Source organism: Cydia amplana, chromosome 3 (assembly GCF_948474715.1).
Source record: "Cydia amplana chromosome 3, ilCydAmpl1.1, whole genome shotgun sequence".
NCBI classification, from domain to species: domain Eukaryota; kingdom Metazoa; phylum Arthropoda; class Insecta; order Lepidoptera; family Tortricidae; genus Cydia; species Cydia amplana.
In genome coordinates this window covers 10,019,477-10,033,207 of record NC_086071.1, presented here as the reverse complement: position 1 = coordinate 10,033,207, position 13,731 = coordinate 10,019,477, and the positions used below count along the sequence as shown (strand labels likewise).

The 13,731-nt window shown below is 35.2% G+C and overlaps 1 protein-coding gene across 1 annotated transcript in view; it reads right to left on the bottom strand.

The window, feature by feature from the left end:
• Positions 1-13,288, bottom strand: part of LOC134662520 (uncharacterized) — a 39,256-nt gene extending 25,968 nt beyond the window's left edge. The window contains exon 1 of the mRNA XM_063518778.1: positions 13,168-13,288. Within this exon, the coding sequence (XP_063374848.1) occupies positions 13,168-13,204 (37 nt within the window). The 5' untranslated portion in view covers positions 13,205-13,288. The remainder of the gene's footprint in view (positions 1-13,167) is intronic.
• Between the last annotated feature and the right edge of the window lie 443 nt (positions 13,289-13,731).

The window sequence follows — 13,731 nt, the reverse complement described above, 5'->3', positions numbered from 1 at the left end:
ACATCTTATGTATAATAGGAAGTCATGAATCCTGTCACTTTTCAGAAGATAAAACTGTGGAACGAATGAATTTCCGATAAGAGGAGTGACAATATGTATAACCAGGCAATAAAATGTCAAATGACGACGGTGGGCTTAATGAAATTGATTCATATTACACATCGATTCTTTTTAATCTGTACTTATAAATATATAAATGTAAGACATTACACAACAATATTAACCGATAATAATATTATCAGTTGCAAAAAATATATATGATACAGTTAACGATACTCATTGATCTACTAAAACTATTCGACAAATTTGTAAGTTTATATAAATACTGAACAGCATTTTAGCAGCAGCAGCAAATTTACTACCTACACATACTTCAACTTCATGAATACCTACCCTATTGTTTAAGGGGACGGTATATGACGTTTTCGATTTAGACCTCACTTTGTGCAATCAATTTGTTCAATGAATGATTAATAACTGCATTAAATTATACGCAAATCTGTTCACGAAGAAGCCGTGTACCGGCTCTTCACGCCATATTTTTTTTTATTTCCTGTAATTCTCTACAAATCGACACTAAAAGTGTCCAAAAATCAAAATATGGAGTTCCGTTTGAGCAAGACGCATTACAGTTTTGTCTTTGACAGTAATTGAGTTGTTGTGGGATTTTGAAGGCTAGATAACTAAACTACCAGATTATTATCTACTTATATTTTTACTCACAAATACAACACAGAAATTCAATCCCAAATGTAAACTTTCGTATAATTTCCATACATTGACGACATCACTCAAAACTCTTCTTCGAGTCAGATGGCCGTTGGCCTTGCATCGAAGCAGACGTGTACATCGTCATAGCTCGTTTTTGACATTAATAAAGACATTTCATCATATACGCATACGAAAATGTATACCAGTAGATAAATTGTATTTCATAAAATAGGGTAAATAAATATAATCACGTCGAGCTCCAGTCAAATTTTAAATGTGAGTTGTTGTTATTTACGGGTCGTAACGGTCGAAAACAGCAGTAAATTATCCTAAAACAATACGATTACAATCGAATTTAAGTAACTTGTTCCTTCAAAACCCGCTTAAAATGAAAAAAGTTTAAAGACTCGTTTTACTGATTGGGATTGATTTTTATTATGCTGGTATCAATTTTGAGTCATTATAAAAATGTATATGACTTCTGTACGTCAATGACTTTTGATGTCAATTAATTGTAATCTTGTATTTATGTTAGAGAATATTATATGTTCATTTAAATATTACTCATCTATTAATACGAAGCGTAATTCGTTTAATACCTAAAGACTTGCAGTGTCTACACCTACTTTGTTGACGTTCGTTCCGTCTATGTATGCGATTACGTAACGTGCTGTTCTGATAATCTTCAAGAATCAAGATAATTAATAACGGCAAGACCAGCATTTAGTACCAGCGAGTTTTGCGGATTTGGAGACCGAGATGAAGCTTACAGGCCAATATCTCTGCGGCCTGGCCTGCTTATTGTTATGTGTATAAATCGAATGTTATATTAATTTACTATAAAAAACAATGTTTTATTTCAATGACATTCTGTGCGTAGAGGTATGTATGTTTCGGTGATTATAAGAATTATGTCCACACAATAATCGTGCAAAGCAGAGACTGCATTATTTCTTTACGGTATAAGCGGTAAGGAAAAACTCATTGGTATCCTGGCTCGTACCAATGAGTTTTTCGGAACTTATGTACGAAATATCATTTGATATTTACCACTAGCTTTTCGGTGAAGGAGGAAACATCGTGAGGAAACCTGCATACTCGTAGTGCATACATTTGCGAAGAAATTCAAAGCTGTGTGTGAAGTCCCCAATCCGCATTGGGCTAGCGTTGAGATTATTGTCTATACAGGGTGGTCCAAACCGTGACGTCCAAAAATCGTGGGCTATCATAATGTACCCCATATGTATGTTAGCCGATTTTTCGTAGTTTTCAAGTTATGATTTTTTAAGCTTTTAACTTTTCCTATGTAGGTAATATTCTCCGACCGTCCTTAGTCTGGGACCGGTCTAAAAACCAGCGCCGGGCACCTAGGCCCGGCACACGCTGAGACTGGAACCCTGTGCCTAATACAAAGATCTTCTCACTTTTGTTTTGTATATGATAACAACTGTTTTATTTTATTATGTAAGTAATTCTAACTCTATTTTATGTTCATGTATGTGGCAATAAACAATTCTTATTCTTATTCTATTCTTATTCTTATTCCTATGAAATTCCGGGGTTCCCATACAGAGTGGCTGAAAAATAACTGCATTCCGTTGCCAGGGAGGTGTTGGGATTATACTGAGCAACTTTTATTATGGGACCAACCCCGAAATCGCGAAAAAAAAATTGGCTTTTTATACATTTTGGCTAGTCCATTTTCTATGGAAGGGTAATTTTTTTTCGCGGTTTCGGGGTTGGCCCCATTGTAAAAGTTGCTCAGTATAATCCCAAAACCTCCCTGGCAACGGAAATGCAGTTATTTTTTAGCCACTCTGTATGGGAACCCCGGAATTTCATATGAAAAGTTAAAAGTAAAAAAAAATCATAACTCGATAACTACGAAAAATCGGCTAACATACATGGGGTATATTCTGATAGCCCACGACGTGAGGAATCTAAAAAAAAATTTTTGGACGTCAAGGTTTGGACCACCCTGTATATAGGCTGAATTATTATTATTATTTATAGGCGGTACGGTACCGTTATTATTTATCAATACCGCTTCGTTTTGAAGGTACTATACCTGTTGAAATATAAAGTACGGTACCGGTATAAAATTGCAGCAGGTACAACAATTTTTTATAGGTGTACAGTCAGCTGCAGAGAAAAGGTACCACCCCTGCATACAATCTTCTATGCAGGGGTGACCTGCAGCTGACTGTACCTAAACCATCACTGACCGAGCGTAGGCGAAGGTCTCCGTTTCAGCTTGGGCAAAAATACTTTCGTTTGTTCGAATGTTCTCCTTTGCATATCACATTTCTCAAATATCTCGAGAAAATTTGAAAGCAGGTTCGGTAGTTGGATATAATTACTCGGTTTCTTTTTTTTTTATAAGTTCTAATAGGCAGAGATTGGCATAAAGGACTTAAGCGACAGTAGGGTCTGTGGTACTTAAGACCATTGTGATTATTCGTAGTGTCCGACCGAAGATTCGGTTTCGGTTTCGGTTTCGGCCATAAAATCATGTTTCGGCCGTAGTTTCGGTTTCGGCCAAAAAACGGCCGAATCTTTCGGCCTGGCCGAAACATACGAAATAGTACTTCGTATTATGAAACTAAACTATGTGACAAAGACCAAAAGTTGGCGAGCAAGTAGGACAACAATATTTATATATACAGAAATTTGTGTTTCGGTCGGACACTAATTATTAGGTACTTACTGATTACGCTGCGCCGCGTGGGACGTGAGGTGCGTTGGGGTAAGTACATACAAATCATTCAAGAAAAAAATCCCTTTTAAGATCACTCGTGTGTCTGCCCTTAATAGACTAATTCAATTGAAATTTGGTACACATTTTTCACATATGACAAAGAGTCGGTGATCCAAAGATGGACTAGTAACGTAAATAAATAAACTTTTAACTTTGCGGCCATTTTTTTGTATCGTGTGATATATCAGATATTAAATTGTAAGATATTTACTAATAATAAGCATTGGTCACGTAAATTATTTTTAGTCTTTTTTTGCAAGTATGAATGATATAGAACATTATTTCAATTATTTTTAAAATTAAGCCTATCCAAAGGCGACTTGGAAGATGTGTCATGGGGATCTATATTCGTTGGGTGAAAAACAAGTTTTTTTGTCTAATTATCGTTTAAAACACAATCGATCGGCAATAACGCGGGCACATAAAACAAAAAACTTCTTTTTTCACTCATAAAACTCCTTAAACCTAATAAGAGCTAAACAAAAACAAGTGCGAGTCGGACTCGCATTCTAAGGGTTCCGTATATTAAGTCCGTCTCACGCTTGACTGCACATTTCTTATAGATTTTCCTGACATATATAGGTAAAGAACTACTTTGTGTATTTTTTTCAAAATTTTAGATCCAGTTGTTTCGGAGAAAGTGGGCGGAGAATGATCATTTTTTGCCTATTTTCATGAATAACTGCTGAACTATTAATCCTAAAATTATAAAAAAAGTTATGTTTGAGATTCTTACAATGAGCTCTTTTATTTGATATGTAACACTATATAGTTTAAAAAACATATTTTTTAATTTTTTCATTTACCCCCCCCCAAAAATGGCTACCGTATTTCAAATTCTCTAAAATACATTTTATTTACGTTACACGTCCATCTTTGGGTCACAAATTTACATTTGTGTGCCAAATTTACATATGTGTGCCAAATTTCAACTGAATTGGTCCAGTAGTTTCGGAGAAAATAGACTGTGACAGACGGACGGACAGACAGACAGACGCACGAAGAATTATATGTATATGCACTTATCCCAACGCACCTCTCGTTCTACGCTGCGCGGGGTTCATTGCCGCTCCTACCGCCGTAAGTGTAAGTACAACTACATCATCAAGGCTACGATCGAAGATAATCAGTTCAGCACTGAAATAATAGCGGTGGAATGCCAGTATAATATTTAATTATTTATTTTAATTTTATAAATTTAATAGCAAAATAAATAGCGAATATAGGATACTCGTACAAGTAAATCTGTAAAGATCTTAGGGGTACATCAGCCGACATATATTATTAAATTTTATTTTGTCGGCCTTAATTAAATTTCCACCCTGCCGAAACTTTATTTATTTAAATTTTTAATTGAATTGATTTTTCGCCTTATGAACAGAGATGCGATTTATTTGAAATACTTCTATTTAAAATGCAAATACAAAATGCAAAATACCTATTTTGTATTTTGCATTTAAATGCCTTTTAGTAAAAACCATTTTGTATTTTATTTGAAATACTTTTCGAGACGTATTTTGCATTTTTAATATTCATTTCTAAATGCAAAATACTTTGTGATTAAGTTTAGCCAACATTACCAGTCAAACAAAATGAAATGAACGAATGACGCTTGTATTGCCGAATTTGACCGATAGAGGCGCCTGCTAGCGCCTGGCGCCAGCAGGCCGATTTTTGAAATTCGACCGCTCGATTTCGTGTATTTCGTTCAGTAATATCTCCACTACTAGGCATGTAAATTCTACTAATAGAATCAAAAACTAGTGGTCAATACCACTAAATTCACAATTTATATCGCTCGTATTTCAAAAATCAGCATCTCGCCGTTTTCCACCGATTTTCGAGTGACGAAATCGAGCGTTCGAAATTCAAAAATCGGCCCCCTGGTATTGTTAAAAAGCGTAATAAATAAAAACTGATGTTTTTTTCACTTTTTAACAATACCAGTCCAGTTGTTATTAATAAAAGAAAAGTGTAATAATAATAAAATAAGAACTAGATGCACAATCAACCGAAATAAATGGCCACACAAGTCACAAAATGGAGCCATGGCTCTCTTTTCGTTAGTCTAGTTTTTTACATTATTTTAAGTGAGTATTATTTCCTTTATTTATTTATCTTCTTAGGTTGGTTTTTTACAATATGTATATAAAATTAAAATATAAAAACACTTACAAAAATAATATAAAAAAATATTATAAACACATTATAAAAAACCTAACCTAGGGTGCCGCCAGCAACGGGGCAGGGCCCAAGCTGCCGGTGGTCAGGGCCGCAGAGACAGGAACCGACGGACTATTATTAATACCATAACAGAATTTATTGATACGCGTACTGATAAATATGACCAAAATGTCATGCATAAGGTGCCATGCCATGATATTAGACGTTTTTGTTCGGCTCGGCATTGTGTCTCTATTTCTCATGATCTTCTTCTTCAACCTAGCGTTTTCCCGGCCTAGCGCCAGGGTCCGCTTAGCGCAGGGTCTCTATTTCTCATGATAAATACCTAAAATAAATAAAAATATCTGAGATTTGCTCAAAAGGTATTTTATTTTGAAAAAGTATTTTGAAAATACCTATTTTGCATTTAGCATTTGAAATACAAAACGCAAAACTATTTGGTATTTTGCATTTGAAATAGTAAATCTGAAAAGTATTTTGCATTTTGTATTTAAATGCTTTTTTAAAACCATTTTGTACATCTCTGCTTATGAATAACCGTATAGAGTAGTAAATAACATTTTACATCTGACTTAATGACATCTGGGTTTATTCGGTTTAACTTTACAAAACGCGTATCTCGACAAAGCCATAATATGCAGAAAATAGTTAACAATCAAATGAATTAAATTAGAATTTAAATACGTCACGTGTGACATGAACAGACAAGGAGAGCAAGATTTAATGTATTGTTTCTCTTTCTTCTTTCAATGGAACGTTTTTACAGTTTCTGTTCCTCAAAAGAGGTCAGTGGTTAACACTAAACTCAAAACGCAATCTTAAAAAAACTTGATGGGTCAATGACCTGTCCCAGTAAAGTGAGGTAGTGTGCGTGAAGTGCGCTTGTGTGTGAAATGGGGTAAATTGACAGAATCTGAAAATTTACCCACCTCTACCGTCACCTTAAGTCGATCCAAGAAATACCGTTGTATCAAAATAACGTTGCATATATGCATTCGGGATATTAAATTTGTTCGTGCGTAAACAGCACAAGGATCCCGCGTCACGCGATGAGATCTTTGTTTCAGTGTCAGTGAATTGTTCTAAATATATTAATTTATGTATGTAAATATGTTTATATTATTAGTTTCTTTATTTCATTTGGGTCTTAGGTTAGGATTTTACATTATGAGTATAAAAGTATATTAGTATTATTAGTATTTGTATCTCCTTGGATATCACGGGCCTATAATCCCGGTTTTAGTGATAGGCTTGCGTGGGGACACAGATCCAACACGTAGAGGCCCCTTGGAGAGCTTTTATGTCATGTAGAACGCCTGCTGGAACCCGTTCACAGGTGCAACAATAGACACCCATGAACCAGTCTCAGCAGGCATTGGGACTATTGTAGAAAAAGAGAACAGTATACCGGACTATGGATTGAAGTTTGGGTGGACATGATACTGCATGAGCTATTGTAAAGTAGTCCGGACACCTGCCATAACAATGCTAACACACGTTATCAAGGCAGGTGGTGACTTGTCGCTGACTAGATGGGCCCCTGAAACTGCCGTCGCGAAGACGACCAGGAGCAACATCGGTGTGAGCGGCTCAGGGGTGTCAGAGGTTTGCGCCGCTTTCTACCCAATGGCTGTTAACAGCCATTGTGCCAACTCGCGTCTTATGCATCTTTCACTTCCACCCCTGGAGCATATAGCTCTAACGACTCCTCTCTGGACGGCCAATGAAGGCAAGCCAGAGCTGAGAGTCCTGCGGGTCCCCTTGGGGTCCACTTTGACCGACGAAGACACGCCGGAGACGGAGACCCTGACCGATTCTCTAGTATAGTATTATTACCTATATCTATTATTTAAGAGCTAATGTTAATTTATAAATGTTAGATAGCTTATTGACGCGTACAAGTGACCTTGTGGCGTATTTGCTGAATAAATGTTGATGTTTGATGTTTGAAAATAACATGTATTTACTTCGTGACTATCACAGTTATTTCAAGAAACGGCCAAATATTTGTACCTACTCGACTTAGAACTTGAGCTAAGTAGTTCATGATATTTCTAGAATTCATTTTATTGGTGTAATTATATTGAGCAGATTTATTTGCGAGACAAAGATCCGTTTACAATAGATCATGCGAGTTTCCCTCCAGCGTCAGCCAGTGAAGCACAAAATGCGTTCACTGCTCATTCGACTGTGCTAACTGACTCCATATCGTACGAAACAGTGCGTTTTGTGAGTTTTTTTAACGCTCTTAAAGTGTTTCTAAAAGACAATACTCGTAAGAACGCTTTTATAAAGCAAAAGCAGGCAACAAATGGCAGGCAATTAGTCAAATAGTTCAAATACCTACCAATTAGTAGACGTACTTCAGCTAAAATTGTAAATGAATCTTCGGGGTTTTTCGGCGCTCTGAAAACGGACACCAGTAGTATGTACAGTAGAACTGATTATCTTCAATATTAGTAAAAACCCTTAAATAATCGGTTGATATAATCCCAATGCATTCCGGCGGTTGTTGCCTGCTAGTAATTATAGTAGTAGATATATTGGAGCTTAACGCCGAGTACCACGTGCATGTGGTGATAAGTTATTTGGGAAAATGTTTTATTATCGTACCATGTTGACACTTAAGTGTAAGGCCTGAGTGAACGCTCGAAGCGGAGCGTTCGGCGGAGCGTGCAGAGTTTGAGCGTTTGTTGAGCTAGTGGATTAACTGTTTTGGCGTGCAACGGCAAATCTAGGCATCTGGCGCGACTTGTGGCGCGTTCTGCGGGAGACATTGGTATTAATGTTCGGCTGCATTAATGTTGCTTTATTGATTTATATGCTTAGATGGTTTTGTTTTGTCGTTTGTATTCTCATTTACATAGAGGTATGGTTTGCAAAAGATTGGTTGGTGCGAACAATAGACTCGGTAGCGTGGCTGCTCCTCTCATTTAAAAAATGATAATAATAATATACTTGATCATTTAATAGATGCACATAGAAAATTTATCAGTAATATCTACTACATTTATACACTATACACTATACCTAATCCCAAAAATGAAATTGCCGAAAGGACTCCTGCGTGTTGGCTTTGGCCTCACTCATGCATCGTAAATGTCCAGGACACCATGGTTTCATGTAAAGGAAAGCCATACAATTACAAATAATTAATTATAAACTAAACAGATGAAATAACAATAAACATACAACTCGCATTCTTTGAAACAAAATTGTAAAAGCTTGTACAGTCGACGTCAAAGATATGTTTACAGTTTTGCACCTTACTCCATTGTTATAAGGCGATACATGTAAACATATATTTGACGTCGACTGTACATACTTTGTTATACACTTGTACTAAAATGTAGCTTTGAAGAGTAAAAGCGGGTTGGGTGCTTTAAAATATTTCACATTTTTATTCAAAGTTGTTGAAACTGTTTCAGAATATGGAAGACAAAGTTATTTTATTTCCAGCAACTACATAATATAGACGTGTTTTATTTATACAGTGGGGTGTTTTTACAGTCCATGTTTTTACAAGTACTTATATTAAATATAAATATCTAGGAGACCGAGCTTTGCTCGGAAAACATATAAAAACTCAAAAATTCGCGATTTCCCAGAGATAAGGCCTAGCTAGTCGATTTTTCGCCCCCGATAACCCCCATATAGCAAATTTCATCGAAATCATTAGAGCCGTTTCCAAGATCCCCAAAATATACCTATATATAAATAAATAAATAAACAAGAATTGCTCTTGCTCTGAATTGTTTAAAGGTATTAGATATTAGATAAGATAGATAAGATATAAGATTAAATTAGAAAAAAATACCTTGGTAATACCTGATCACTAGTTTTCAATCTAATCACTTACTAAAAACCGTGTACCTATACGTTGAAGTAATTACTCTATCTTTTCCATTGTTCTAATCAAATTTCTATTGTAAAGTACAGATCTGGTGCAATGTATAATTACTCTAAAAGGACAAATTATATGTATGAAGTCAGAACATGATTACGTAATCGGTTTCAAAATCAACTTTTGAATTGTTTCATGTACCTGCTTACATCTTAGACAAATTTACCTTTAGTTTTACAAAGTTGTATCGTTGTTGCATGTGTTAAATGTGAATTACCTATTTGATTAAGTCAAATCTTTCGTATATTTCAATTCTGTACATTTGTTTATTGAACACAACTATTTATATAATTTATATAGCTTAGGTAATATATTTATTGAGATAATTGAATCCTACCTTAATCATTACCATTGACGGTCATTGAGTAAATGACAGACTCTTAGTTTGCTACTCAATCACCCTTAATTAGTTAGCCAAAACCAAAAGTAAATTTACTGTTATTCTGAATAGGAATAGTAGGTAGCTAATTTGTCAAGCGTTTTAAGTAATTATGTTGTTAGGTACCCAAAATCGGACTTTCCACCCAAACAGAAAACACTGCAACGAAGTCTTATTTAAAAAACAACGGGTTGCACTCCGGGAGTGCCGGCAGAAGTGAAAACTCAATGACATTGTAACAGTTTTTCGATCAGGTCACGTGTCCGTCTTACGTCTTACGAATCTTACGGTCACGTGACCTGTCGCGAGTTTAACATTTTTTCCCCATCACAAAAAGTGCACAGCGCCGCTAAAGAAGTTTTCACTTCAAAAAATAAACTAACAACTGGATTCACGAGTACACGTAAAAATAAAGTTTATATCAAAAAGCATGTCCCGCAACATGGGGAAGGCCGCGGGAACCAATTTAACTTGTGGCCTCTGAGAATTAAAATGAAAAGTTCTATCGCTTTGTATGTATTTCATTACGTTGTAAGTACTTTGAGAACTATCTTTATTGCATAAAAAGCGTCATTCAGTTCAAAACACTTAGAATATGCCACAATCGTCCTGTTTTCAATTGTGATATTGATATGAGATATGATTAAAAAAAGCGGCCAAGTGCGAGTCGGACTCGCCCATGAAGGGTTCCGTATTTAGGGGATTTATGACGTATTAAAAAAAACTACTTACTAGATCTCGTTCAAACCAATTTTCGGTGGAAGTTTGCATGGTAATGTACATCATATATTTTTTTTAGTTTTATCATTCTCTTATTTTAGAAGTTACAGGGGGGAAGACACACATTTTACCACTTTGGAAGTGTCTCTCGCGCAAACTATTCAGTTTAGAAAAAAATGATATTAGAAACCTCAGTATCATTTTTGAAGACCTATCCATAGATACCCCACACGTATGGGTTTATTGAAAAAAATGTTTTTGAGTTTTAGTTCTAAGTATGGGGAACCCCAAAAATTTATTGTTTTTTTTTTCTATTTTTGTATACAAATCTTAATGCGGTTCACAGAATACATCTACCTACCAAGTTTCAACAGTATAGTTCTTATAGTTTCGGAATAAAGTGGCTGTGACATACGGACGGACAGACAGACGGACAGACGGACAGACAGACAGACAGACATGACGAATCCATAAGGGTTCCGTTTTTTGCCATTTGGCTACGGAACCCTAAAAATGGTTTCAACATTTATTAGGCAAAATTATTTAGGCCACTTTTATAAATAAGTACATTACATTTATGTACTTAGTACAATTTCTGGATACTAATGTTTGTATGAATTTTATTTCCCGCTGATTTTTGTATGTAAGTACAGGACCTACTTGCATTATTTTCAATCAATATTTTTTTTAAAGGAATTGAGAACAAAATCTTATTTTTTGAGGTCTTGGTTTTGTATGGTTTTACAAATAGGTTTGACAATTTGCACTTTTACAAATTTTACTTTAGTTTATGATATTAGGTACATGTTTTAAAATGTGTGGGAGGCTTATTCGAAATTTAGAAACCTCGAACAACTCGACTCAAAGACATATCACTCATATCATAGTATACTATCAAAGCTCGATAGCATATGCACTGGGATTGATATTTTATAGGTACTTCATAATATGCCCCCGGGTTAATACGTATTTATAACTAGAGATGCCACGAATATTCGGCAACTATTCGGTATTCGGCCTATTAGCCAGCGACCGAATGTTGCCTACTATTCGGCCGAATACCGAATATCTGTTGCACCTACTTAAAAAGAAAAATTGCACAATAAAAATAACCAAAAACTATGTAGGTATACCTATTTAGAATGTGTCCTTGGAAAGTTGTTAAATACGAAGACCATTATTTGAGCATTTGTTGGTTAAAAAACATTTTATTTTTATCATGAGTCTGATTTGTTTGACTCTATTCATTAATTAAGTATGTTCAACAAAAATATAATTATCTTAGCTAACGTCATCTAACGTTGAGCTTTGTTGTCGATCAGTTTTCATAATAATTGTAACTCAAAATGTTCGCTTGTCATGCCGGATATTCGGTATTCGGCCGAGAGAGGGGCCGAATATTCGGTATTCGGCCAAAACCACTATTCGGGGCATCTCTATTTATAACCTTGTTAAGTCAATTAAAACATCACTAATGGACAATCGTAAGTGGAATGACTTTTACCTAGCCTAAGATAGACACCGTAATTAGTTTTTTTGGATAACATCACAATGAACTCGCATAATGTTCTTTCATCTTTTCTATAGGTAACGGTTTTATATTACCACCCTTGGGGTTTATAATATATAGTTAGAAACTTTACTTCATTGCGAGCACATAGGTAATACAAATGTTCATTATGTACATACAAAACTACAAATTTATATTTTACTTGTGATAAAATAGCGCGACGATTAAACCAACATACTAGCTTCGTAAGATTTTTACCCAGTCATGCCAAACTTAACTGCAAATTTAAGTTGGTAAACGATTCGCTGTATTCCCATAGGAATAGCCGTTGAAATAAAACTATTCCAATAACTTTTCATTTGTAGCCAACAACTGTAAGTTCACACAAGTTTCATTTAATTATACCTTTCGTCCTTACAAGGATTCCCTAGTGGTACACAAAAATATCCAAGTTTGTTTAGAAATAATTCTTCTCAGAATAGGTACGTAACGTAAGATAGTTTCAACAAAATATTTGAGTTACTCGCTTTCTCGCTAAGCCCTTAAAAAAAACAATGAAAGACTAGTAAATGAATACATCTTCTTTATAAATATTTTTTAATACTACATACATATATTAATTCGGTGTTATAATAAACATCTACGTATTAGGAAAGCAGTGGAAAATCACCTGATATTTTTTATTAAGCTTTATCAAGACCAAAGCGCATGCGCATACATAATCTGGTGATTTTGTTCCGTTCTGGTTATCTGTTTGTCTTGTATGAATTATGATAAGGACAATTGATTCAACGGAGATGATGATGGCATTATCATCAACTTATTTTATTAGGTATTGATAGGCATATTATTGATAGATGCGAGTCTCGCTCGCGCCAAAACATCAGCGCTGGCGATATGCGCAGATATCGATTTACCAATAAGATGAGATTTATAAAGACTGAATCGACCTTAAAGTCAAATAAACACACCCTAAATCAGCACAAGAAATTTTTACTCACATTGCATAACGACTGTTAACTTCAGCAACCACCACATCCTTGAAAATCAAGTCCAAACTGCGATCCAAACGTTATTACAGTCCACTATAATTATATGACAATTACACTTAAGACATAGAAATAAGTTTTATTTAAATTTTTATTATATTGTTAACTTAACTGTTTATTATTAAACTTTGAACTCGACCGTTAAATTCAAATTTCGAAATAACACTGAAAATGTATTATCAAATAATCCAAAACGGGTTACGCGAACGTTTATAAATTTCCGAACGTTTACATGCACGTTGAATTCAAGTTTTAAGTTAGTTGGACGTGTGTGGGGGTCGAACCGGGGCCAGGGACTAACCGCCAAGCAACTGGCGTCCGGAGTCCGGTAGCAAGCCAACCATATCGGAAGCAACTCGCCGCATAGTGTACTTATTGGTTAATGTATTCCAATAGTTTGAGTAATCCGACGATAATGTAACTTAAAATAAAAAGATTTTTGGTGGTTGAGATAAGTATTTTTTGCTGACTGTGGGTACTTGTTTGTACAGGTACTGTTTTACTATTCTTAGAACA